Raw genomic sequence first — 25,498 nt, 5'->3', positions numbered from 1 at the left:
TTAAATAAAATTATTTTTTGAAATTATGCGAAGAATCTACAAACAGTTCTGCATTTCATAATGTTCAGAAAAACAGCTTCAAAAATTGTTGCAATAATTCACTTTTTTTTTTCAGAAAGATATTTTTCAATGAAATATATTGAAAAAATGAAATGAAGACTCACTTATGGCTATATACAGTATCTATCAATGAACATTAATATCACGAATGCAAATGCTAAAAATTCTAATTCTTATTAGTGTAATATACGAAATGTGAAAAAAATGTTGAATTTATTAAAAAATCAGTGAACTAACAATTTGTAATAGCTTGAATAACTTGTTGATCATAGAAATAAATGTCACTTCAGTATCATGAACTGTTCATAATGGTAAGAAGGTGACAAAATAGCAAGAAGTGGAATTTCTCAGTGGACAAATTTACAAGAATCCCCTCGTTTACAACGTCCTCTCTGAAAATGACGGCAGGGTCTGCTATCTTTCTCTCCATCAGAAGAAGATGCCACATGCTGATTCTTCAAAAAAAAATTGGAACAACATACCTCTATTTCTATACAGATATATTATAAGATCATAAACTGAAATTGCTGAATAGAATTTTTAAGCATGTCAAGGTACCTCCTTTGCCTTTTTGCTTTCTGTAGTGCCACCATTATTTTTGTCCTCAATCTTTCTCTTAGCCCTTGGCTTAGGGCCCCAGTTCTTCTCAGGGTTGGTCTGCCATCGTGTTAAACCTTTCAGTCTGGATTCAGGGTTGGAATTGGGATGCAGCTGAAAAGGATTTAACTAAAATTTTACTTCCTCCCTCAATGTACCTATAATCATAGGTAATATGACAGGACTTGCATTTGACTTTGGAATGGACTAATCTAAAAACTTTAAATTAGTCACTCATCCAGAAAATGTAAGTTAAATCCAGCATTTTGAAGCAAGTTTGAGAGTGTTCATCACTTGATGCATCATCCATGCATGTTTGGTCTAGGAAGGGCTTGAAGTTACATTGGAATGAGTCTGCTCCATAACTTTAATCTGGTCACTCATCTGAAAAATGTACGTTAAATCCAGCATCTGGAGCAACTCTGGTAGTGTGAATCCCTTGATGCATTCATCCATGCAAGTTTGGTTCAGATAGGCCTTGTGGTTTCTTGGTCATGGACCTGCTCCAAAAAACTTTAACCTGGTCGCTCATCTAAACTAGAAATATGTCCATAGGACACGAATGCCCTGCCCAGGGTTCATTAGTAAATGCAACATGAAAATTTGTATTAGTGTATGAAGTTTGATGAAAATATCTTGAATAGTTTCTTTAAAACTAAGTTTTAAACACAGTAAAAAGTAAAGTCAAAGGTCATTGGGAAGATCAAGGTAAAAGAAAAAAGAACACAGTTGATAAATTCTCACCAAATAATTATCAGTGCAAAGGGCCATCTTTAAAAAAAGAATGTTTGTTTGCCCTCTTCCAACCGACTGACTAAAAATGGCCTGACTCAAAACTTTTATTAACCTCCAAGAAACAATTATTATTTTTCATTCATTTCGAAGTTTTCTCACCCCACTGTGAACTATTTTAAACTTCATATTCACAAGTGCTTTTAATTTAAAAAAAAAAATTTCTTCCAACCTACCACCCCAATATTTTTATCCCAAGTAAGGAGAGGGCAAGCAAACATGTTTTTTTAAAGATGGCCTAAGCTTACATAAAAAATTTTCCACTTGATATTTTGACTTATTTCTTAAAAGAATTATTTTAAAACATAAGAAATATCACAAATACAAATCAAAACTATAATTATATTCACATGATACTAACTGGACGGGTTATTTTTTTATGAATTAAGATTGAATTCATTTACCTATTCATTTTATATTTATGAAATAAATAAAAAGGGTGAACTGCGATAGGGATATTTGTTTAAACTATCAACTTCATTTTCGGGTGGATAAGTAAAATTTTCCTAATGTATTCCCTTAAATATATATTATTATGCACTGGTAAAATACAGGTAATTCCAGGTAAATCCCAGATGGAGATCAGACTATAATTGCTATCAAAACATATTTCAAACCTATTGTTCTATACCTAATTATCAAATGTGTGCAAAACGGGAACACACCGTTGAATTGCTCTATAATCAATATATATCATTCATTTTCATTCATTTATTCTCTCAAAAACCATATGAATGGTACAAGAGGTACATATATACATATTTACAATAATTATGGACGAGCAGAGATTACAGGAGGACAGACAGTGTCAAAAATTTTGATGATAAATATACACAATTTTCTTAAGAATGCTGGGTCAGTATTTGTCATTAAATTACAGAATTTTATAATATTTGGATGTACATAGTATTTCTTTAACAGAAAATCTTTTCGAATATTACAAAATACATTACATTCCAGTAAGTAATGAAATTTGTCTCCAATTTGATTATTATTACATAAATAGCACACTCTTTCATTTCTTTCAACATTATTCCATCTACCCACCTCTATGGGAAGACGATGGTTACTTGTTCTGAATTTTGAAAAGATATTTCTAAATTTTCTTGGTATAATAGTTAAGTATTTTTCACATTCAAACTTTGTTTTAAAAATTCTATATGTAATACCTTTACTGGAATTATTCATATCACTATACCATTTTTGTAAAAACTGGTCTTTAAGCTTTTGGTTTATTGCAGTTGCAATCCATTTAACACTATGAAAATTTTGATCATTCCAAACATTACATAGTCCTGCAGTGTTAAGAATATTCTGTATGCAAGATATCCATGGATTATTGATTCCATTTTTGGTATATTTATTATAAAGGTGTAAATAAATAATTCTACAAATCTATCAGCACACGAAGTTTGATGAGACCTAGCTAATCAGAAATTTAAGAAAATTGAATTTAAGGTCAAAGGAAAGGTCAAGGTAAAAAAAAATGTTGAAGTTGAATAGTTCTAACCAGTATGTATCAGCATGTAAGGTTTGATAAAAATATCTTGAAACATTTCTTTGAGACTGAGCTAAACAGTAACTTAAGAAAAGTGAGATCAAGGTTAAGGTAAAAAAATGTTGATGTAGTTGAAGAGCTCTCATCAATATGTATCAGCAAATGAAGTTTGATAAAAGTATCTTGAATAGTTTCTTTGAAAGTGACCTAAACATAAAGTGTGATGGAAGGACAGAAGGATGGAAGACGGACATGACAAACACTATATGCCTTGGCCATATTCATGGTGGGGCATAAAAATGAAGGTAAAATTCAGCATCCAAAGGAACTCTGGTAGTGTGCATCCTTAGATGTATCATCCATGCAAGTTAGGTCCAGGTAGGGCTAATAGTTACTTTAGAATGAACCTGCTCCAAAAACTTAAACCTGGTCACTCATCCAAAAAAAGTAGGTTAGATACAGCATCAGCAGCAAGTCCAGTACTGAGTAGTGTGCATCCTTAGATGTATCATCCATGCAAGTCTGGTCTACATAGGGTTAATAGTTACTTTAGAATGAACCTGCTCCATAAACTTAAACCTGGTCACTCATCCAAAAAATGTAGGTCAGATCCAGCATCCTTAGCAAGTCCAGTAGTGGACATCCTTACATGTATCATCCATGCAAGATTGGTCAATATAGGGCTTATAGTTACTTAAAAAAATGAGGTCTGCTCCTAAAAATTTGACCTGAGCCAAAATCATTAACCTGGTCATTTTTGGGGCTGAAATTGCAGCATTTGAAACATTGATTGGTACAATGAAACATACTAGAAGCATCACCCATGCATCTCTGATTAATACAGGGCAAAGAAGTACTTGAAAAGAAATTTGCTCCAAAAACTTTAACTAGGGCCACCAACACCTACACTGAGGGTATTACATAAGCTCCCCCCAACTTCGTTGAGGTGAGCTAAAATTATTTTTTAGTACATGTACATGTGCAAACTTTGTAATGAATTAACTTGTCAAAAGCAGTTAGTGATTTTATATTTCATTATGTGGAAATAATCATCTATTGGCACTATATGTACTCACTTTTGAATTAGTATTTACAAACTATGCATTTTCTTTTCAGAAATGCATTACTCTCACCTCAAATGACACTTCATTAGTGCATGGTTTACTGAGGATAGCTTTACATGGTGTATTGTCCTGTAGATGGCGCTCCTTTACAGGTTTCTCTTTCGTCCATGCTCTCATAACATCCTGTCAGAGTTAAGAAAGACACATGTACAGTGTATATAAAGCACACTAGCTCTGCAAGAGGCCAATGGGCCATGGACATTGCTCAACCAAGTCATATATCTCTTCCTTATAAATGAATTTGTACAGACTTGTTTGAAAGCTTTTGTTGTGGATCTAAATCATATGTGCTTGTTTTCAAAAAACAAAAACAAAAAAAACAATAGCATTTTGATCTTGTTATCAAGTTAACAAAATGTAGTCTTGTTGTTTTTGATGAAGTACATGTATTTATTTCTATGTAAAACTTTTTCAAAGATAAATTGCATAAATTGCACTAGGGCATGCTGTCATATGAATTTTGACAAACTGTGGCTCTAGTACTCTTCACATTTTTTTTTAAGAATGTTAAAATTATACTCTCATGTAAAATATGACCCCTTAATGTGAACATATTCTGGCATAAAGCAGGTTGTCCCTAAGAATTGAAATAGCAGGGACATTTAAAAAAGTAGATGTGGATCTGGGGTTCACCCCCTAACAGGGGGTCAAGGGTGAATACCAGAATAACCAGCGAATTACGTCATAAAAGGCAAGGAAAATCCCTGGCCCCTGGGTCCTAGAGACAACCCTGCTAAAGGGCAATAATTTGATTATACAGTCAAGCCTCATTATCTCTAACTCATTGGGAGCGAGAAACAAGAGGCCCATGGGCCACATCGCTCACCTGAGCACATTGGCAAGGCAAAAGCACAAATCAGTTCGGTATTGAAAAGATTACGGGGGGAGGAGGGGGGGCTTGAATTTTAAACTACCTGATGATGCTTCCATGTCAATATAACAAATGGCTTTGTTGTCCTTGAAAGGATTTAAAAAAAAAATTCCCATATATTCCTTTGTAAAAATTTGATCACCCATTGTGGCTCCTCCCTATCCCAGGGGTCATCATTTGAACAAACTTGAATCTACACTATCTGAGGATGCTTCCATATCAATATGACTAAACATAGCTTTTCTGTTCTTCAGAAGAAATTTTTTTCTATATGTAAAACTTTCGATCCCCCTATTGGGCCCCACCCTACCCTCGGGGGGTCATCATTTGAACAAAATTGAATTTCCACTACCTGAGGATGCTTCCATATCAAAATGACTAAAACATGATTTTCATTTCTTGAGAAGATATTTTCCTATATGTTCCTATGTAAAATTTTCGATCCCCCATTATGGCCCATCCATATCCCCTGGGGTCATCATTTTAACAAACTTGAATCTACACTACCTGAGGATGCTTCCATATCAAAATGACTAATCATGGCTTTGCAGTTCTTCATCAGAAGATATCTTCCTATATATTTCTATTTCAGACTTTTATCCTCCATTGTGGCCCCACCCTACCCCAGGGGGTCATGATTTGAACAAACTTGAATCTACACTAGCTACCTGAGGATACTTCCACATAAATATGATCAATCAGGGCTTTGCTGTTCCTGAGAAGAAGATTTTTAAATATTTTTCATATATATTTCTATGTAAACTTTGATCCTCCATTGTGGCCCCACCCTACCCCCGGGGGTCATGATTTGAACAAACTTGAATCTACACTACCTGAGGATGCTTCCACATAAATATGACCAATTAGGGCTTTGCTGTTATTGAGAAGAAGATTTTTAAAGATTTTTCATGTATATTTCTATGTAAAACTTTGATCCTCCATTGTGGCCCCGCCCTACCCCAGGGGGTCATGATTTGAACAAACTTGAATCTACACTACCTGAGGATGCTTCCATATAAATGTGACCAATTAAGGCTTTGCTGTTCTTGAGAAGAAGATTTTTAAATATTTTTTCTATATATTTCTATGTAAAACTTTGATCCTCCATTGTGGCCCCGCCCTACCCCCGATGGTCATGATTTGAACAAACTTGAATCTACACTACCTGAGGATGCTTCCATATAAATATGACTCATCATGGCTTTGCTGTTCTTGAGAAGAAGATTTTTAAAGGTTTTTCCTATATATTTCTATGTAAAACTTTGATCCTCCACTGTGGCCCCGCCCTACCCCTGGGGGTCAAGATTTGAACAAACTTGAATCAACACTACCTGAGGATGCTTCCACATGAGTTTCATCTTCCCTGGCTTTGTGGTTCTTGAGAGAAGATTTTTAAAAGATGCTGTTAATTTTTCACTAATTCTTTATTATCTCCCCTTGAAAGAGGGCGTGGCCCTTTATTTGAACAAACTTGAATCCCCTTCACCCAAGGATACTTTGTGGCAAGTTTGGTTGAAATTGGCCCAGTGGTTCTTGAGAAGAAGTCGAAAATGTGAAAAGTTTACAGACGGACAGACAGACAGACAGCCTTCGGCTCAGGTGAGCTAAAAACTTCAATATAACCGAGGATTCAAGATATCGGGGTAAATTACTTAATATAAGTGGTTGGGACTTTCAAATCACTTTGACACTTCCATGGTATTCAAGATATTAGCATTAGAAATACTGAAATTTAACTGTACATGTCATTTTAAACAAACCATAATACTTTTGCTATTTCTTAATCATCTCCCCTTGATGGGGGACTTGACTCTTAATTTGAGCAAACCATCACCATAAATCTTTTATGCTTTATTGTAAGTTTGCTTGAAAATAGCCCAATGGTTTAAGAGAAGAAATTTAGAATGTAAAAACTAACAGGCAAGAGAGAGTTTGATCAAAATAGCTGACTTGAGCCTTTGGTTCTCATGAGCTTAAAATATGGTTTAGCTGTTCACAGCAAAATCAAATACTATCAATATTACTACCTTAAAACTTCAATCTGGTTTAAGCTAGACATGTCAGTGTGACATGAACGAATGTCTACAAGCACCATGAAAAAATCTTCTTGAAAACAGCGAAAATAAGAAATTTGAAACAAATACCTTTCATTTAATTATATTGGTCAATTAATTAACATGACACTCAAATTTGATCTGCAAGTCATCAATATAAAAATATGTAACAAAAATCAACTCATTATCTAAAAGCACACTGTGAGAAAAATTACGGAAAACAGAAAAAAAAATTGGAAATTTTCAAAATATAAGGGCAATAACTTGTGTGAAAATGAGTCAATCCATGTGAAACTTGATCTGTAAGTTTAATATCAATATAAAGACATATACAATGTATTGAAAAAACAGGTCATTATCAAAAAAAGCTCAGAAAACCATGACACAATGATATATGGAAAGTTTTAATGGTATTGTAACTACAGTTAAACCTCATTATCTTGAACTCAATAGGACCAAGAAAAAACTTCGAGATATCCAAGGATTCGAGATATCCAGGGTAAAATCTTAAATAATGGGTTGGGACTTCCAAATCACTTTGACATATTCATGATATTTCAGATATCATGTTTGAGATATCGAGGTTCAACTGTAGATAATTCTAAGTGTTTGTGGTTTGGTCATGAAAATAAATATATGTACAGGGAACAAGAAAATGAAAAGAATATTCTGATCTCTTCACAGAAGGATAATTGCTTGTTATAGTATATATGTACTACTCTTACCCAGACAAATGAAGAAGGAGCATCTGTTTTAATTGAGTCTTTAGCACAATGAGAAAGAGAAACTCTGTGGCCTGAATTTAAAAATGCTGATCTGTAAAAAAGTTTTATAGCATTTAATAAAATCTTTAACCCATATCTACATCAAAGTTGATGTAATCCTATCCAAAAAATTAAAGAATACTGTAAACCAACTTTTATTCACATGCAAGAAATATCTGTGAGTTTCATGACCTTACTTTACTCACAAATATTTATCGCTGTGAACTATTTATTTCCTTAAGAATTCAGGTAGAATATTTCCTCAGTCTTGAAACTTAGTCATCATGGATAAGTTTGAAACTGAAAAAAATGATGCTGATAATAGTTGATTAACAATATCAAGTAATTCTTTGTGTTTAATACCTCAAGGCTGGAAAGCTCAACATTTCACAATGTAATACACCACAAAGCCCATCCATTGTGTAATAAAATGGTATGTCATGTAGTTCCTCCTTAATCACACTTAACATTCCCACAATTCTTTTTGCTGTTTTAAATTTCTCCTTTTCTTTTTCAACACTGTCAATTACCCTCTGTACAAAGTCTGGGTAATGCATCTCCTCAGCCCATACTGGGCCTCCCACAGTGTATCTGAAGCCACAATTTTCACAGGATTCCTTTACAACTGGGCCATTTCCTGCAGTGTACCTAATTGAATTCAGAGGGAGGGAATCATGCATTTAGTAAAACTAATTCTTCTCTCTCTCTCTCTCTCCCTCTCTCTCTCTCTCTCTCTCTCTCTCTCTCTCTCTCTCTTTACTTCTCTTTCTATTATCTATGTCTTTTTTAATGCTAGTTTTGCTTAATTTTCATTCAAGCAATTATAATATGGTAGATAAGCCTCCTTTATTGCTGGATAAAAAACATGGTAAACAAAAATTTTATAAAATTGCATGTTTTCTTACTTGTAATTGCCCACTCCTTTTGTAGGGATCATGTGACCCATTCTCTGTAACTGGAAGCTGCCACATCCTACACAGTGATACACAGTAGAGAGTTTACTCAGTGACCTCTTGACCTTCCCCTGACCACTGTACACCCTGACAAACACTCTGAAATAAAAGTCCACACTAACAGACAAAAGGGGCTCAGTATAGCGAGAGTATCTGTTGGCATGAGATTCCACGCTTCTCAATATAATCCTCAGTGCCATTTCATGACAATACTTAGTCCTCAGGGAGACACTGCCATACTTAGAGTGACAGGTCTCTGGTGTATTGCCACACAGGACAGCAGCATCAGTGCAGGTGATACAAAGAAGTCCGCCATCACTGACTGCTTGAACAGCAGCATCTAAAAATAGATGAGGACTGCCATAGGGATCAAGGTCAATAACATCAAATCTATTTTCCTTCTCCCTATTTTGATACATCACCATGGCTGCATCTCCATAGTTGGCTTTTATTAAATGTTCCATTTTGTTCAGTTCTATGTTTTTCTTGATGATTTCAACTGCTGATTTATCAAAGTCATTTGCAACAATTTCTTTGACACCTGGAATTTCTAATCCAAATCGAACTGAGCGCAATCCAGAGGCTGCAAGTCCTTCTAAAACTCGGAGTCCTTTGTCATAACACTTTCCCGCTACTAATGCATCCTCATTTTCTGAACTCTTTATCTGGTCCTATAAAACAATTTGTATAATGTACTATAACTTTGACACATCCAATTTAATTAGAACTGATTGCAAAATTAAGGAATTCCAAAGATTTTCTCTTGAAATTATTATGTCATTCCTACCTGAAAAAATATATATGTATATTTACAGATTGTTTAGAGGGGAGAAGACATCAAAGTCATCACCCTGTGCATGGGGGACACATCACAAATTGTCTCCCCGAGGTAGGGCTGTATCAATATATCTATACATATTGATATTCAAGAATGTATCGTATCAAAAAAAATAACTTTCAACACATATTGGGCCGACAGTTTTTATTTATAATTCTGTGCAAAAAAGTAATTGGGAATTTCAATCACCAAAGATTATATTTAACTGTTTTGAATTAAAATTGATCAATAATCAATGATATAATTATTGAGGAAAGCACATCTTAGATAATCAATACAAAATACATAGACAACTTTATTTAACGTTGTAGTTAAAAGTTTGAATTTGAAGTGTAATTTGTAATGACAGTGAGACAACTTTGAAATGACTTGCAAAACAGTTAGTTTTCTATAAAATTCAAGCATTTAATGATTTATACACCTTTTTGATAGAAATTTTTTGCTCAATTACACAGCCCTACACTGCAGGTGACATACTCTAAGCCAATCAGATTGACTGTCTTACTTTGAAAGATAATAATAAACTTTAAATACCATTAGAAAGAAAAATATTCACAAGATCAAGATTATATAAAACATGAAATGTTCAGGATTTTGGATCAGTGTTAGTATACATGTAAATCTTACCTCTGAGTCTAAAGAACCCTTTCCCTCATTTTTGACTGTGGAATTGGTTCCCTGGTGTGACATAAGTTTTTCTTTTGCAAACTGAGAGATAACAGCAATAGTTAAGTCTCTGTTGAATTCCTGGACAGGGTTATAGAACACATACGGGGGGTACAGTACCTCTGCTTTCCCCTCCTTCACCAAGTTTTTGGTCTCCATATGGGTCGTATCCAAATTTTGTCGAATTCTACGACCTTTAAATCTGCTTAGGAATTTAACTAGTTGTTGAAATCTCATCAACTGTAAATCAATCAGACATGTTACAGAACATGGGCAAACGGAACGGTATTTACCTTCTTCATTTCTATGGATTGCTTCAATGATTGTTCATGACATTATTTTATCTAAAAAAAAGAATCATAACACTGCTGTTTAAATTCTTTTATATCAAAGCTATGTATCAAACACAAAGAAGTACACTATACCAGAATTTTTTCGTTTAAAACCACCAAAATTCTGAAAAATTGAGAAATTAGAAAATACAAAACCATGTGGATAACACACTCTCCTGCTTATGAAGGTAAAATAAGTTCCTTAGCTTAAAAGTGAAAGTAGAAGCATGGTGATTTCTCCAAGAGCAATCGTCGTGTTTAGTGGAAAAAGAAAATCTGGGAAAGATTTTATTGCAGATTTGCTACAAGAAAAGTAAGAATCAAATATCCATAGACACCTTGAGATTTACAACAAGTCAACAACAACATGTAGTGGAAATATACTTGAAATATAACAGTTACATCATATATGTCAACTCAAAGTACCGAGTTGTCGAAGTTGTGTACAGCATGTAATTTCTTTCTTTTCATACAGTAATACCATTTTTTATTAGCCTCCTACCTTGCTGCAGGTGAAACCGAGGGGAACTATGGGCTTACTCTCCATTTAGCTGTCTGTCAGTCAGTCTGTTCCACTTAGTGTTCGCAGAGTCCTACTGGCTATGAACACTGATGAAAGGGCGTATATACTAACTTTTATACACGTCCCTAGTTCAGTCTATGCCAAAGTTTTTTGGTCACACAGGACATTCAGTCCTGTGTACTTAAGGAACACATATTACTGAATCAAATTTTGTCAGACCGAAAAACCTAATGTAAGAAAGTGATACAAGGTAATCCATGCAGTTATAATCATGCACGTTTGGATTTGTGCAATTTTTTTTTTAACAAAATGTCTCTGTGTCATATAGTTAAACTCAAAACTGGACACTGAGACATCAGACATTCCAGTCCAGTGTTAAAAAAAGAAGCACCAACCTGAGACACTGTACATCAATCAGGTCCAAGGTCTTTCGCATAGACTTCTAGTTATGAGCCGACATTACGGGTTGGAGTTGATTATACATCAGTTGACTTCATATGAACTGTGCCCTTTCCTGAAGTTTTAAAATAAATTATGGGCTGAATGGGGTTACCTCTTTGGTAGCTTTTCTTTTGGTACAAATAGTCAACTTCATTGAGGTAGATACTAAATATTAAATACTGTTTTTCCTTGCATTAACATAAAGTGTGGCTTTAAAAAAGATAAAAATAAATTTTACACAGCAAACCTACCTTGTGTTTTTTTACACATTAAATCGCTTGCAAAAGTAAGTTGTGTGCAAAAAAACATTTTGTCTAAAAACATTTATAGAACAGTAGAGAATTATTTACACTGTCTGCTTAATGTATTGTTTATTGCAGATTTTCTACAGAACTCTGTACAGTCTTACGACTCTCTGGTCCAATTAAATCACAGTATGCTAAGGTTTGTATTTGCTTTATGAACAATGCTGATATTTATGCAATATAAGGACTTTGTTTGAAAAAGTTTGTAGACAACTTAAATTTTTCTGAACATATCTTGTAAACAAAAAAATAGTGTTTATTAATACATGTAGTATATTAAATACAAATGTAATAAGAAATAGTAAACTAAATTTTAGACAGTTTACTCACACTTATCATGATCATGGGTCCTTTTTAAATGGACATGTATTGACAATTATCATGGAGCAAAGTATCACATAATTTTATGGCATAAAGTTACTTCAAATGAAACTGTTTTAGTTAAAAAAAATTCTATCTACCATTTCAACCCCTATCATCAATATTCTTTATGAATTGCGTGTCTTCTAAATCATCAAATTTTCTGTCCCTGGAGCTTTTATTAAGATCTGGAAAGAGTCCCAAGACCATGGATTCTTTCATCATCCCCAATTTTACATAGGTCTATCATTTATGCCTGTTGTTCGTCATTGTTCCTGATACCTTAGACCCATTCTCCACCTTCCTCTAACAATTGTTTTGTCTCTATTGGTGTCTTTCCCACAATCAAACTTCACCACCTCTTGTTGCTCTTTGTTGATTCAATTCTGACATTATTTCAACTGGGAACATTATCTGTTGCCTTCCATTTAATATGAAACAATATGCTGCATCACACTTGCTCAAATTACTGAATCCTCTGAAATATGATGTTTATACATGTATAGATTGTACTATTGTGGAGTTAGATTGAATATCAGAAAATTTAAAAAAAAATTTAAAAAACATGCAGTTCTCAAGAACAGTAAAGCTATGATTAGTCATAAATATATTGAAGCATCCTCAGGTAGTGTAGATTCAAGTTTGTTCAAATCATGGTCACTGAGGGGGGGGGGGGGGGGTAGGATGGGTTCACAATAGGAGATCAAAGTCTAATTAGGTATACTGTATATTGGGAAAATCTTTAAAATTTTTTTAATAGGGAAATTAAAAAAAAAAATCAGATAATGAAGTACAGCAGGGTCAAAGTGACTCAGATGAGCTTTGTGGCCAATGGGTCTCTTGTTTTATATAATCTTACAGAAATCTGAGAATTATGTATTTTTTATTGGAAATGTGTTGACTATTATAAATCTTGCAAATTTTGTTGCTTAGTAAAGCTGGAAATGTTGCTTTTAGGAGAATGGGCTTGACCATCAGAGACTTTTGGATTCTTCAGAATACAAGGAGACTTACAGGGAAGACATGATTCAATGGGGAGAAGAGAAAAGAAATGAGAACTCTGAGTATTTCTGTGTTCTTGCAACTTCAGGCACAGATTCTGATAAAGAGATCTGGGTAATTAGTGATGCTAGAAGGAAAACAGATATTGAATATTTCCTAAAATATTATCCACAGAAAACTATAACTGTCCGTATTGAGGCAACTATAGCAGTAAGAAAGGCAAGAGGATTTGTTTTCAAAAAAGGTGAGTAGAAATATGTACAAGGTATTCCTTTTTAATACAATTAAAATGAATGAGACACTTATTAACTCATATTTTTCTAAACATTTCAATGTATTAATTATTGTTCAGAGATGGACATCAACACTTTAATGTGCTCTGTAAAAAGACCTACATGTACCCTTTTTTTGCAAAGAAATATATTTCTTATAGAAAAGTAAAATACTGGCATTAATGAAATAAAATCCTTTGAATGATATAGTTTTTATCACCATTAAGTATGTGGATTCGATTATTTTTTGGCTTTTTCTTTTTTTTAAAAAGGTAGTTAGGTTCTTGAATGATAGGTGGATGCTAAACAGAGAAGAAACTTTAAAGGGACATAGAGATTTGAAGTTAATTTTTTCTCAAATTTTCTGTATAAAATCATGACTTATATGTAGCTATAGCATTTCACATGGAAATATAATTAAAAACTTATTTTATCTAGAAATTATTGAAACAACAAATTTCGGGACACGCTTGATTGACACATCCTTGCACTTTCACAAAGTAAACTCTATCCTTAATACTTAAGAAAAGTAGAAATTTTGTTGTCTATTAATGAAAAAAATTTAAGATATAATCCAGAAAATTCAGAGTAGAAATGTGAGAAAGCAAAACCAACTCACCAGTATTGTCAGTCCGTGCTCAGTGATGTGTGCAGTTTAACAAATTGAACACACCCTGGTGGAACTTAAGCATTAACAATAACAGAGCTTGTGCCCTGCTTACAAAACAGTTAACGTTCCACCGATTGTGTTCAATTTGTTAAAACTCTGCACACATCACTGAGTAGGACTGACAATACTGGTGTGTTGGTTTTGCTTTCTCACATTTCTACTCTGAATTTTCACCAAGCTGTATTCTAATTGATTTCTCTTTTTTCCATGAGGTTCAAGATTTAAGCTTTGTACCTATCACCATGAGTATGGCTTATTGAAAATAATACATTTGTTTGCTGAGCATTTTTCTTTAGATATATGCAAAGTTATGGACCAAATCAATCAAAAATTGCTTGTCTACATGCATGGATAAAGGTCAATTTGGCCATTTGGACAAGAATTTTAAAATAAAAAAAATTTTTCACAAAGAAAAATGTTGAAATATATATTGGTATTGTTTACTTTAGGTGTAGATGATGCAGAATCGGAATGTGGACTGGACTCTTATTCAGCTTGGGATCACATCATAAACAACAATGGAGACAGTGTCCAGTTAGAGCAAGAGTTAAATCCCTTGATCAACGATATCAAAAAGTTACAACAGCTTCAACTTTCTTGATGACTACAGACACATATATTCACATTCACATGTACTAAAAATGCTTATGACAATTTCAGAATAGCTCAGCAAAGCTTATAAGTGATGTACATTGGGAAGATATACATTTTCTTATGTTAACTACATACAAGTAAGACAAATTAAAAATTCATTAAATTTTGCTTTTCACTTTTTAGCTCACCTGAGCTGAAGGCCCTTTCATGTATACATCCAGGGCATACATGTATAATATGGAATCATCGCTTGTGTTCATGTATTTTGTAGGTCACCCTCACCCATGAATTAACTTCCTCACGAACAATTATTATGTCAACATTTCAATTATTTGAATTTAGTTCTGGGCCATTCTTGAAGTAGTTTTTTCAAAATAAATGAAAGAAAAAGTGAGCAAGCTCACATATCCCACGCTCCCCCAAAACTTGACAATGCAACACATAATGAATGGCATAGTGCACTTCAAATACACAGTAGCCTATAATTCAAAAAGGGACATTACTTGCAAAAAATCATCACATCAAAACTTCTTGCATATAAGGACATTTAAATCTTTGTCTAGCTGTTACAAATTTAATTGGGCTGAAGTTTGTAGATAAATAATGGAATCAAAATTTCTTGGTAATATACAAATCACACATTATGTCAGAAATACCTACAAAGTTTCAGGAAATTCAGTGTAGGAGTTATGCTGACAAACTGTTATTTAAATTCCTCAGTGATTTCCATTTGTTAACGAGTGTAAGTCCATGTCCAACATATGACAATTTACACATTTAAATAATTGATGGAATCAAAACTATGATGTAGTCATATAAATTTATTTATAAACTGTACTTATGAAATTATTTAAGGCAAAGCACAAATTCGAGGGGTGTGTGTGTGTGTGTGGGGGGGGGGGGGGGGTGTTGAGAACTTTTTGTGTACTTCTATCCAAGATTTTTTTTTGTGTGTGTTGAATCATTAATATTTTGATCTTAAAATCAATAGGGGTTTTAAAGGACATAAAATATTCCACAAAAAAATTCATTACAAAAGCTGATTCTGGTGGATTTCCCTTATTACCTAGCTGGAAAGTTTCTTCAATAAATAGCCAAAACTCTGAGGGAATCAGAATTTCCTGGCAATATACACATCTATACAATGCGTCATAAATATCTGCAAAGTATGACAAAATTCTGTGCAGTGGTTTAAGAGAAGTTGCACTGACAAACTATTCATCTCTTTACTCAAGATATGGCTAAAAATCTTAGTTGAAAAGTGCCAAAATTCCAAGAAAAAATAAAGGAGTTGGAATTTCCTGGCAATATGCAAATCTACAAACTGTCCTAAATATCTGCAAAGTATGATGAAATTCTGTGCAGCGGTTGAATAGGAGTTTCACTGACAAACTGTTCATCTCTTTATTCAAGATATGGGCCAAAAATCTAAGTTGAAAAGTGCCGAAATTCCAAGAAAAATAATGGAATTGGAATTTTCTGGAAATATGCAAAACTGCACACTGTGTCCTAAATATCTGCAAAGTATGACAAAATTCTGTTCAGCGGTTGAAGAAGAGATGCGTTGACAAACTGTTCCTCTCTATATTCAAGATATGACCAAAAATCTAAGTTGAAAAGTGCCAAAATTGCAAGAAAAATAATGGAATAAGAATTTTTTTGGCAATATGCATAACTACACACTGTGTCTAAAAAATCTGCAAAGTTTCATGAAATTCTGTTCAGCGATTTAAGAGGAGTTGCGCAAGACAAAAAAACAGGATGATGGACTTGACTGACACACTAACTGACTAACAGACGGACGGGTCAAAAACGTTATACCCCACACAACTTGTTGCGTGTGGTATAATAAAAATCTAGCAGCACTGATTTCAACAGATGAATAATAATTCATTTTGTCTTAATAGAAATGATATCTTCAAGCATTCTTTTAAAAGGTAGGTGCAATTGATGGACAACTGGAACATTGTTCTGATCTAACTCTTGAAACATGACTGAAGGATTTACCATTGGATTTGAATCACATTCATTAGTCAGCAACTTAAGTAAACTCCACTTTACTGATGTACATAAAACAGCTTCCTCTGGGTGGTGGCAGAAGATGATCAGTCTTCTACCCCCAATGGTCAGGCTTCCAGCTACTCTTCTCAACCACAGTGAGCTTGATGCCCTCTCGGCTGCCACAGCCATGGTTGTTAACTGCTTTCTTTTACTAGTTCTTCCATTCATCCTAAGTGCTGCCTTCATCTTCAAACATGATGCTGCTAGGAAACCTCATGCTCCCACTTCAACTGGGAGGTTCCAAGTCTGTCATCCTACTTTCCTGCAATCAATCACCAGATCATAATACCTTGCATGTTTATAATCTTTGGCTTTCTGGCATCTGTCTCCCATGGTAGTGTCATCTTTATCACTACTAGTTTTTTCATGCTTACTAATATTACTAGGATGTCTGGTGGTTGGGTGGTTTCAGTTGTTTGGAAAAAAGCTTCTTCTCAAGGTTGACTTGCATCTTCCAGTCTCTAGCCATTCTAAGTATGCCATCTCTGCACTGCAGTGGTCCCAGTTGTTTGCACACCAACTCTAATGAAACTAAATATCTTTGAAATGGTAGTCATCTTAAAGGTCATCACTTGAAGAAAAGCATACTTGGATGAAAAGGACTGTATTTGGAGTTTGACTTTGACCTTTTACTTACACCTTTACACATGGACACTCTCTGGGTTTTTTGACCTTGAACTTTAACCAAAAAAAAAAGCTCTTTCATTGTCACTGCACACCCTTTAGCTACAAGCACTCGATCATCTCTATGGGTGAAGTATGAACCAGAGAGGAGATAATGTTAATTGAAAAAAAATGTGTTCATGACAAAGATTTCACTGAGATATCTGTAATGACCTTTACATCTGACCTAGAAACTTGGTTCAAGGACTTTGCACACCCTTAACCCACTAGTACTCCATGGATGAAGCATGTGCCAGATTGGGCCAAGGGAGAAAGTATAATCATAACTAGAAACTCATTGCGAGCAATGAGAGGTCTTCCGTCCGATTTTGAAAAAAAAAATATTAATGTAAATTCAAGCTGAAAAAGTGAAAAAAATTAAGACACTCTGGAGATTTAACCGTGGTCGTCAGCGTGAAAATCCAACGCGCTAATCATTGCGCATTTCAACTCCCGCTTCAAATAGAAAATGACGAATATCAAGAGTTTGGATTTATCAATTCGAAAACAAATTATATATTTAGTATTCTGAAAAGAGGCCCTCTTAACCCTACAAATATTACAGAAAAATATTGAAGTTGAAAAAATCGATTTTTTTTTTTTTTTTTTTTTGAAAATTCGCTTCCGGAAGCGACCAGAACTAACGACGACGAATGAAAGGGTCCCTTGGCAAATCTAGAAATCATGTTCTATCATCTCTAACAAAAAGAAAACACTCAACATCATTTGAAAACGTAAATTTAAGCAAACAAATTCGGGATTAAACCCAGATCGCCTTCGTGAAAATTCAATATGGAAGCCACTACACAAGCGCAATTTTACCAGCCATCATCGATGTTTACTTTGTATCATTGCCTGAAGTAACGAGCGTCAGGGGTGTTAAAAGTTATTTTATATAGTGCGGAATTATAGAATGAGACCTAGCTAGCCAAATTTTGTGCAAGCAGATTCACATCGGAATTCGTTACTTGAGTTTAAACAATAACAAATAATTTATTACTGATGAACTGATGAAACTGTTTACAATGTACTTCCTTTATTCTTTGTGTATTCAACTTTTTATGCCATGCAATTCCATATACCTGTATTTCATACAAACGTGTCCGTGTAATCTTTTCCTGCACTTCTGCTTCAGACCATTTTTCTACTAGGAAGGAAGAGTCACGATACATTACGTCACGATAAATCTTCGCGCATTTTCTTTGAAATGTATGTGTTATTGAATGGTCTCCATTTTCTTATATATTATTGTATGTACCGTACAAATTACTCATTTTATTGCATTTGGAGGTCAGAGTGTTTATGTTTTCAAAGACAGATTATCCATTTCATAATCTGAAAGATCCAATAATTCCTTCATATGTCATTGATCCTTATGGTAGTTTCGTTCAACAAGACGTTCGGCTGTCTCCGTAAACTCCAACCTGCCAATCGGCAATCCTCGACTGACTCCGCTACGCTACATACAAACCTCGGAAGTGATTGGTGGAGAAATATGCATCAAATCAATTACATTTCTTCGCCGGAAACTGGCCTGTAACTCATTTCATATTTTACTCTGCATAAAGTTCTTCTAACATTTTTTTCTCCTGTCTAATTCTTCCTTGGATATTGGTTTTGATCACAACATCATGTAAGTAGTCTTTGAAAGCAAAGCGTGCTTCAAAGTAATTCAGACTTCAAAGGTATAACATTTGGAGGAATTTCAAATAAGATCACATGACTGTATCAGCAACACGGTAGAATACAATTGACGTCCGAGGTTAGTGTGCGAGGAACGAACCACCCGAGGAGCTCCGTGTGCCGAGCTGCTCGTCGGAGTTTACAAAGACAGCCGCCATTTTGGACCCGCTTCAAATTTTAAAATGTGAATATCTAGATTTTAGATTTATCAATTTGAAAACAAATAATATATTAAGCATTTTCAGAAGTGCCTCTATTAACACTACTACTATCAAAGAAAAATACTGAAAATCAAAAAAGTTAAAAAAAAAAAAATCAACTTTTTAAATTCGCATTTGATAACGACCTGAAGTAATGACGACGAACGAATAGTCACGTCCCGGATAGTATTTATCACGATCTATAATCCCTGAAAGTTTCACATTGACATCTTTTACCGTTCTTGAGATTATCCGTGGACAAAATGTCATTTTAAATTCAGAAAATGGTCCGTAACTTAACACCGGAAAAGAATTTCCAAGAATCCTCTCGGATAAAATAACTTCAGATAACAACACATTGTTCCTGCAAATTTCATTAAAATCCATCCGGTAGTCTTTGAGAAATCGCGTGCACAAAATTAGATGGTCAGAAAATTAATAATAACTAGAAACTCATTGCGAGCAATGAGAGGTCTTCCATCCGATTCTGAAAATAAAAAATGAGAATTCAAGCTGAAAAAGTGATAAAAGAAATTCAGACACTCTGGAATTTAACCCTGGTCGTCAGCGTGAAAATCAAACGTGCTATTTCCTTAAAGCGGAAGTTGACGTTTTCAAGGTTACTCTACACATTTGCACTCTGAATAACATATTTAAAATTCATTTCAAATACTTTATCTATAAAGAATATTTATGGGAAAGTAAAATGCTCAAATTATTTAGTTTATCTCATATAACCGGAAATTGTAGATTTTGTTTCCGGTGGGACCAACATCTTTCGAATCTGCGAAAAAGATGCAATAAAGTGATGTAATTTTTAATTAAAAAAAGAAAAGTTGAAATTTTCTATTTCTTTTATCACTTCCTGTGACGACTGGAAGTGACGGCTGACGCTCTGAACCCAAATGGTTTTGCCTACATCTTAAGGACTGTTGCTCATATAAGTTTGGTGTCTTACCGTTTTCGAGTTCTTGCTTAGTCAACTTCTCGTATAGAAATTTTCAAGAACTCTTGAGAGTAGTTTTAATTGTAATAAACAGGCTATATTCTGGATTACCAAGCCAACCTTCTTCTTTTTTTTTTTAGATTTTGTCAAATCAGTGTTTTTGCAATTCTCAATGCATTTCCTATGTAAAATGTTGATAAAAGGGACCTACATAATTTTTCGCCATAATATTTTCCAAAACTCACTTATTTCATATGGTTTTTGTTTTATATATACATTGTATTATCTATTTTCATTTCCTATGACTTCTAGATATTTTAGCTAAAAATGTAAATATAGAAACAAGACAAGGACATACCGGCACCGATCTCTATTTTTGAGTTACTTCCCTTAACAGCTATAATTACATATTATCCATGAGGGTCAAGAGAGTCAGACTGGTTGATTGATTCTATCATGTAATTGACTGAATTGATTGAAACACATTGTCATAAAAATATTGGCATGGAATTATTTCAAATTTTATTAGTAGTTACTAAATACTGCTTCCTTCATACAACCTAGAAACTGTTCTCAGTCGGTCTACCTTTCAGCATATGTCAAATCTTTGCCCTTCCCAGCATACTGAGCATAACTATGGTAAATGACGACCTGTTGGCTCTTTGTCTCCTGAATACAATGTACAACAAAGTCATTACTACTTTTCTTTCTTGCTGTATAGATGATTCTACCCGTTGAAGGAAGTACACGTGCTTTTTGTTTAACTTGCCAATGTCCGTAAAATATAACATGGGTCCTTCAGAAATGCAAGGATTTTTCAGGATTTATTTAAAACAAATGCAAATAGCGCAGGATTCACGCAGAAAAAAAACATCATTTATAAAGATGAAAACGTAAATTAAAGGTAAAAAATGAGAAAGAAAATTCAGACATAATCGGGATTAAACCCGAAATAATAGAACACCGTTGACGTTTGAGGTTAGTGTGCAAGGTACCAGCCACCCGAGGAGCTCCGAGTACCAGGTCCAAAATGGCGGCTGTCTCCGTAAACTCCGACGAGCAGGTCGCTCGTCGGAGTTTACGGAGACAGCCGCCATTTTGAACCCGCTTCAAATTTTAAAATGCGAATATCTAGAGTTTGGATTTATCAATTTTTAAACAAATTATATATTAAGCCTTTTTGGAAATGCCTCTATTAACCCTACTAATATCAAAGAAAAATATTGAAAAACAAAAAAGTTAGAAAATTCAATTTTTTTAAATTCGCATACGGTAACGACCGGAAGTACCGACGACGAACAAAAGGTCATGTCCCGGCTAGGATTTTTCACGATCTATAATCCCTGAAAGTTTCACATTGATATCTTTTACCGTTCTTAAGATTAGTTGCGGACAAAATGTCTTTTAAAATTCAGAAAGTGGTCGGTAACTTGGCACCGGAAGTGATTTTCCAAAAAATCTCTCGGATAAAATAACTTCAGATTAAAACACATTGTTCCTGCAAATTTCATTAAATTTCATCAAGTAGTCTTTGAGAAATCGCGTGCACAAAATTAGATGGGCGGAAAAATAATAATAACTAGAAACTCATTGCGAGCAATGAGAGGTCTTCCGTCCGATTCTGAAAATAAAAACGAAAATTCAAGCTGAAAAAGAGATAAAAGAAATTCAGACACTCTGTAAATTTAACCCTTGTCGTCAGCGTGAAAATCCAACTTGCTAACGTTAACCATTCATTTTTTACATCACTTCCGGTCACGACTCGAAGTACCAGAAGTAACGGCTATACAAGATTTTCTCACGATTCATATAACTGATGACTGACCATCAGTCTTGAAAGTTTTAAACTTCAGTCGTTTACTGTTGCCGAGCAATATTGTGAGATCAAATTCTAATTTTGAGGACAGGTAAACAAGAGACCGGAAGTGAATTTTATAAAAATCTTTGACTTTTCTCTAGACATTTTGCAATATATACAACATACATAAAGTCATTTCAAGTACTTTATCGATGAGCAATATTTATGAGAAAGTTAAATATCAAAGTAAAGTAGTTTATCTCCTAAAACCGGAAGTTGACGTTTTTGTTTCCGGTGGAATCTAACATATTTCTAAACAGCGAAAGAGATGCAATAAAGTGATGCAAGCATTAATTTAAAAAAGAAAAGTTAATTTTTTTTTAAGATTTCTTTGATCACTTACTGTGACAAGCGGAAGTGACGACTGACGCGTTTAACCCAAATGGTTTTGCCTACTCCTCAAGGTCTATTACTTATAAAAGTTTGGTGTTTTAATCTTTTACCTAGTTTTGAGATCTCGCTCAGACAACTTCACATTTTGAGGACAGGAAAACATGCGACCGGAAGTGAATTTTTGAAAGATATTTACGATTACTCTAGACATTTGCAGTCTGAATAACATATTTAAAATTCATTTCAGATACTTTTTCTAGAAAAAAAATATTGATGGAAAAGTAAAATACTCAAATTATGTAGTTTTTCTCTCATAACCGGAAGTTGTCGCTTTTGTTTCCGGTGAGACCAAGATTCTTTCGAATCTGCGAAAAAGATGCAATAAAGTGATGCAATTTTTGATTAAAAAAAGAAAAGTTGAAATTTTCGATTTCTTTGATCACTTCCTGTGACGACCGGAAGTGACGGCTGACGCTCTGAACCCAAATGGTTTTGCCTACATCTTAAGGTCTGTTGCTCATATAAGTTTGGTGTCTTAATCTCTCACCGTTTCCGAGATCTTGCTCAGACAACTTCTCATTTTGAGGACAGGAAAACACGCGACCGGAAGTGAATTTACAAAGATATTTGATGTTACTCTAGATATCTGCAGTTTGAATAACATATTTAAAATTCATTTCAAAAACTTTATCTACAAAGGATGTTAATGGGAAAGAAAAATACTAAAATTATGTAGTTTTTCTCTTATAACCGGAAGTTGTCGTTTTTGTTTCCGGTGGGACCAACATATTTCGAAACTACAAAAGAGATGCAATAATGTGATGTAAGTATTGATTTAAAAAAAGAAAGTTGAAATTTTATGATTTCTTTGATCACTTCCGTAAACGACCGGAAGTACCGACGACGAACGAAAATGTGATTCCACAAATTTAGAAGTCACGTTCTATGCTCTCCAATAAGTCTCCAGTTCATATCTTTAGTCATTCTTGAGAACATTCGAGGACAAAATTTCATTTTAAAATCAGGAAATTGCCCGTAACTTGGAACCAAAATGGAATTTTCCAAATTTTCCTTGTGATGAAACAAGTTCATACAATGACTAATTTTTCCTGAAAGTTTCACGAAAAACCACTGAATAGTTTTCGAGAAAACGCCTGCACAAAATTTGGTCAAAAAAATAATAATAATAATAACTAGAAACTCATTACTAGTAATGAGAAGGTCTTCCGTTATACTACTTCCTGTTTGCATCAACATGTCTTTTCCAACGTCGGTATTAGCCTAAAACTTATGTAGAAACAAAATAACTTAAAAAAATTACTTTTTTGCTTCGTTTCATGTCACGACCGGAAGTAATGACGACACACGATTTTTACACGATGCAAATGAACTGATGACTGACTATAAGTCCTGAAAGTTTTAGACTTCAGTCTATTATTGTTGCCGAACAATTGTGAGAACAAATTCTAATTTTGAGGACAAGAAAACACATGACCGGAAGTGAACTGAATAAAAATCTCTGAATTTTCTCTTGACTTTTGCAGTATCTACAACATATGTAAAAATTATTTCAAATACTTATATATAAGTGATATTTATGAGAAAGTTAAACAACGAAATAACGTAGTTTATCTCTTAAGACCGGAAGTTTAAAGTTTTTGTTTCCGGTAGAATCTAACATATTTCAAAACAGCAAAAGAGAAGCAATAAAGTGATGCAAGTTTTAATTTTAAAAGTAAAAGTTGAAATTTTCGATTTCTTTGATCACTTCCTGTGACGACCGGAAGTGACGGCTTACGCGTTTAACCCTATTTGTTTTGCCTACTCACCAAGGTTTATTACTCCTATAAGTTCAGTGTCTTAATCTCATGCCATTTCTGAGATCTCTCTGAAATAAGTTTTACTTTTGAGGACAAGAAAACACGCGACCGGAAGTGAATTTTACTAAGATATTTCACGTCACACTAGACATCTGCAGTCTCAATAACATATATTAAAATCATTTAAAGAATTCTATCTATAGGTGATATGTATGGGAAAAATTAAAAACACTATTATGTAGTTTTTCTCTTATAACCGGAAGTTGTCGTTTTTTGTTTCCGGTGAGACCAACACATATCGTAACTGTGAAAAAGATACAATTATATGATTCAAGTCTTATTCCAAAAGAGAAAAGTTGAAAATTTTTATTTCTTTGATCACTTCCTGTGACGACCGGAAGTGACGGCTGACGCTCTTAACCCAAATAGTTTTGTCTACTCCTCAAGGTCTAATACTCCTATAAGTTTGGTGTCTAAATCTCTTACCTTTTCTGAGATATCACTGGGACAAATTCTCATTTTACCGACATTTAAACGCGCGACCGGAAGTGAATTTTACACAGATATTTGACGTTACTCTAGACATTTGCAGTCTTGATAACATATTCAAAAATCAGTTCAAATACATTATCTATAAAAAATATTTATGGGAAAGTAAAATACTCAAATTATGCAGTTTTTCGCTTATAGCCGGAAGTTGACGTTTTTGTTTCCGGTGGGACCAACATATTTCGAAACTACAAATAAGATGCAATAATGTGATGCAAAAAAAGATTCAAAAAAGAAAAGTTGAAAATTTCGTTTTCTTTGATCACTTCCTGTGACGACCGGAAGTGACGGCTGACGCTTTTAACCCAAATGGATTTGCCTACTCCTCAAGATCTATTACTCATATAAGTTTGGTGTCTTAATCTCTTACCGTTTCTGAGATATGACTCGGACAAAATATTTTTGAAAAAAACGGAAATCGGACATATCTGACGACCGGAAGTGAATTTTGAAAAATATGAAACATGATTTTATAGGTATTTTCATTCTCTATCATCCCTGAAAATTTCAAGAAAATCCGTCCAGCCATCTCTGAGAAATCGTGAAAAATAGAAAAGGAAAAAAATAATAATAATAATAATAATAACTAGAAACTCATTACTAGTAATGAGAAGGTCTTCCGTTATACGACTTCCTGTTTGCATGAACATGTCTTTTCCAACGTCGGTA

At 34.1% G+C, this 25,498-nt stretch overlaps 2 protein-coding genes across 2 annotated transcripts; one reads left to right on the top strand and one right to left on the bottom strand.

Moving 5' to 3' along the window:
• Positions 1–254: 254 nt before the first annotated feature.
• Positions 255–10,693, bottom strand: LOC133181988 (tRNA (guanine(26)-N(2))-dimethyltransferase-like). The gene is made up of 8 exons (XM_061316670.1): positions 10,643–10,693; positions 10,179–10,457; positions 8,666–9,384; positions 8,124–8,408; positions 7,722–7,812; positions 4,081–4,194; positions 619–771; positions 255–515 (listed from the first exon to the last, which is right to left on the bottom strand). Exons 2-8 carry the CDS (start codon positions 10,452–10,454, stop codon positions 408–410), a joined length of 1,746 nt encoding a protein of 581 aa, XP_061172654.1. The 5' UTR covers positions 10,455–10,457; positions 10,643–10,693; the 3' UTR covers positions 255–407.
• A 75-nt stretch (positions 10,694–10,768) lies between these two features.
• Positions 10,769–14,854, top strand: LOC133183432 (phosphomevalonate kinase-like). Its single transcript, XM_061318391.1, has 4 exons — positions 10,769–10,862; positions 11,894–11,957; positions 13,136–13,424; positions 14,572–14,854. The coding sequence occupies exons 1-4, from the start codon at positions 10,777–10,779 to the stop codon at positions 14,721–14,723; spliced, it is 591 nt and encodes a 196-aa protein (XP_061174375.1). The 5' UTR covers positions 10,769–10,776; the 3' UTR covers positions 14,724–14,854.
• Positions 14,855–25,498: the final 10,644 nt, after the last annotated feature.

Source organism: Saccostrea echinata, unplaced genomic scaffold (assembly GCF_033153115.1).
Source record: "Saccostrea echinata isolate AGI-Se365-2 ecotype Australia unplaced genomic scaffold, CSIRO_AGI_Sech_v1 ptg000009l, whole genome shotgun sequence".
NCBI lineage: Eukaryota > Metazoa > Mollusca > Bivalvia > Ostreida > Ostreidae > Saccostrea > Saccostrea echinata.
Note: the sequence above shows the minus strand (reverse complement) of the source record. Positions and strands in the feature narration are given on the sequence as shown.

Excerpts from the sequence above, each read along its gene's own strand:
- LOC133181988 (XM_061316670.1), bottom strand. The coding sequence starts at position 10,454 with ATGAGATTTCAACAACTAGTTAAATTCCTAAGCAGATTTAAAGGTCGT. Across the intron at positions 7,813-8,123 it reads TTGAGCTTTCCAGCCTTGAG|ATCAGCATTTTTAAATTCAG; the intron begins GTATTAAACACA and ends ACTTTTTTACAG. Across the intron at positions 516-618 it reads AAAGCAAAAAGGCAAAGGAG|AATCAGCATGTGGCATCTTC; the intron begins GTACCTTGACAT and ends TTTTTTTTGAAG.
- LOC133183432 (XM_061318391.1), top strand. The coding sequence starts at position 10,777 with ATGGTGATTTCTCCAAGAGCAATCGTCGTGTTTAGTGGAAAAAGAAAA. Across the intron at positions 10,863-11,893 it reads GCAGATTTGCTACAAGAAAA|ATTTTCTACAGAACTCTGTA; the intron begins GTAAGAATCAAA and ends TGTTTATTGCAG. Across the intron at positions 11,958-13,135 it reads TTAAATCACAGTATGCTAAG|GAGAATGGGCTTGACCATCA; the intron begins GTTTGTATTTGC and ends TGTTGCTTTTAG.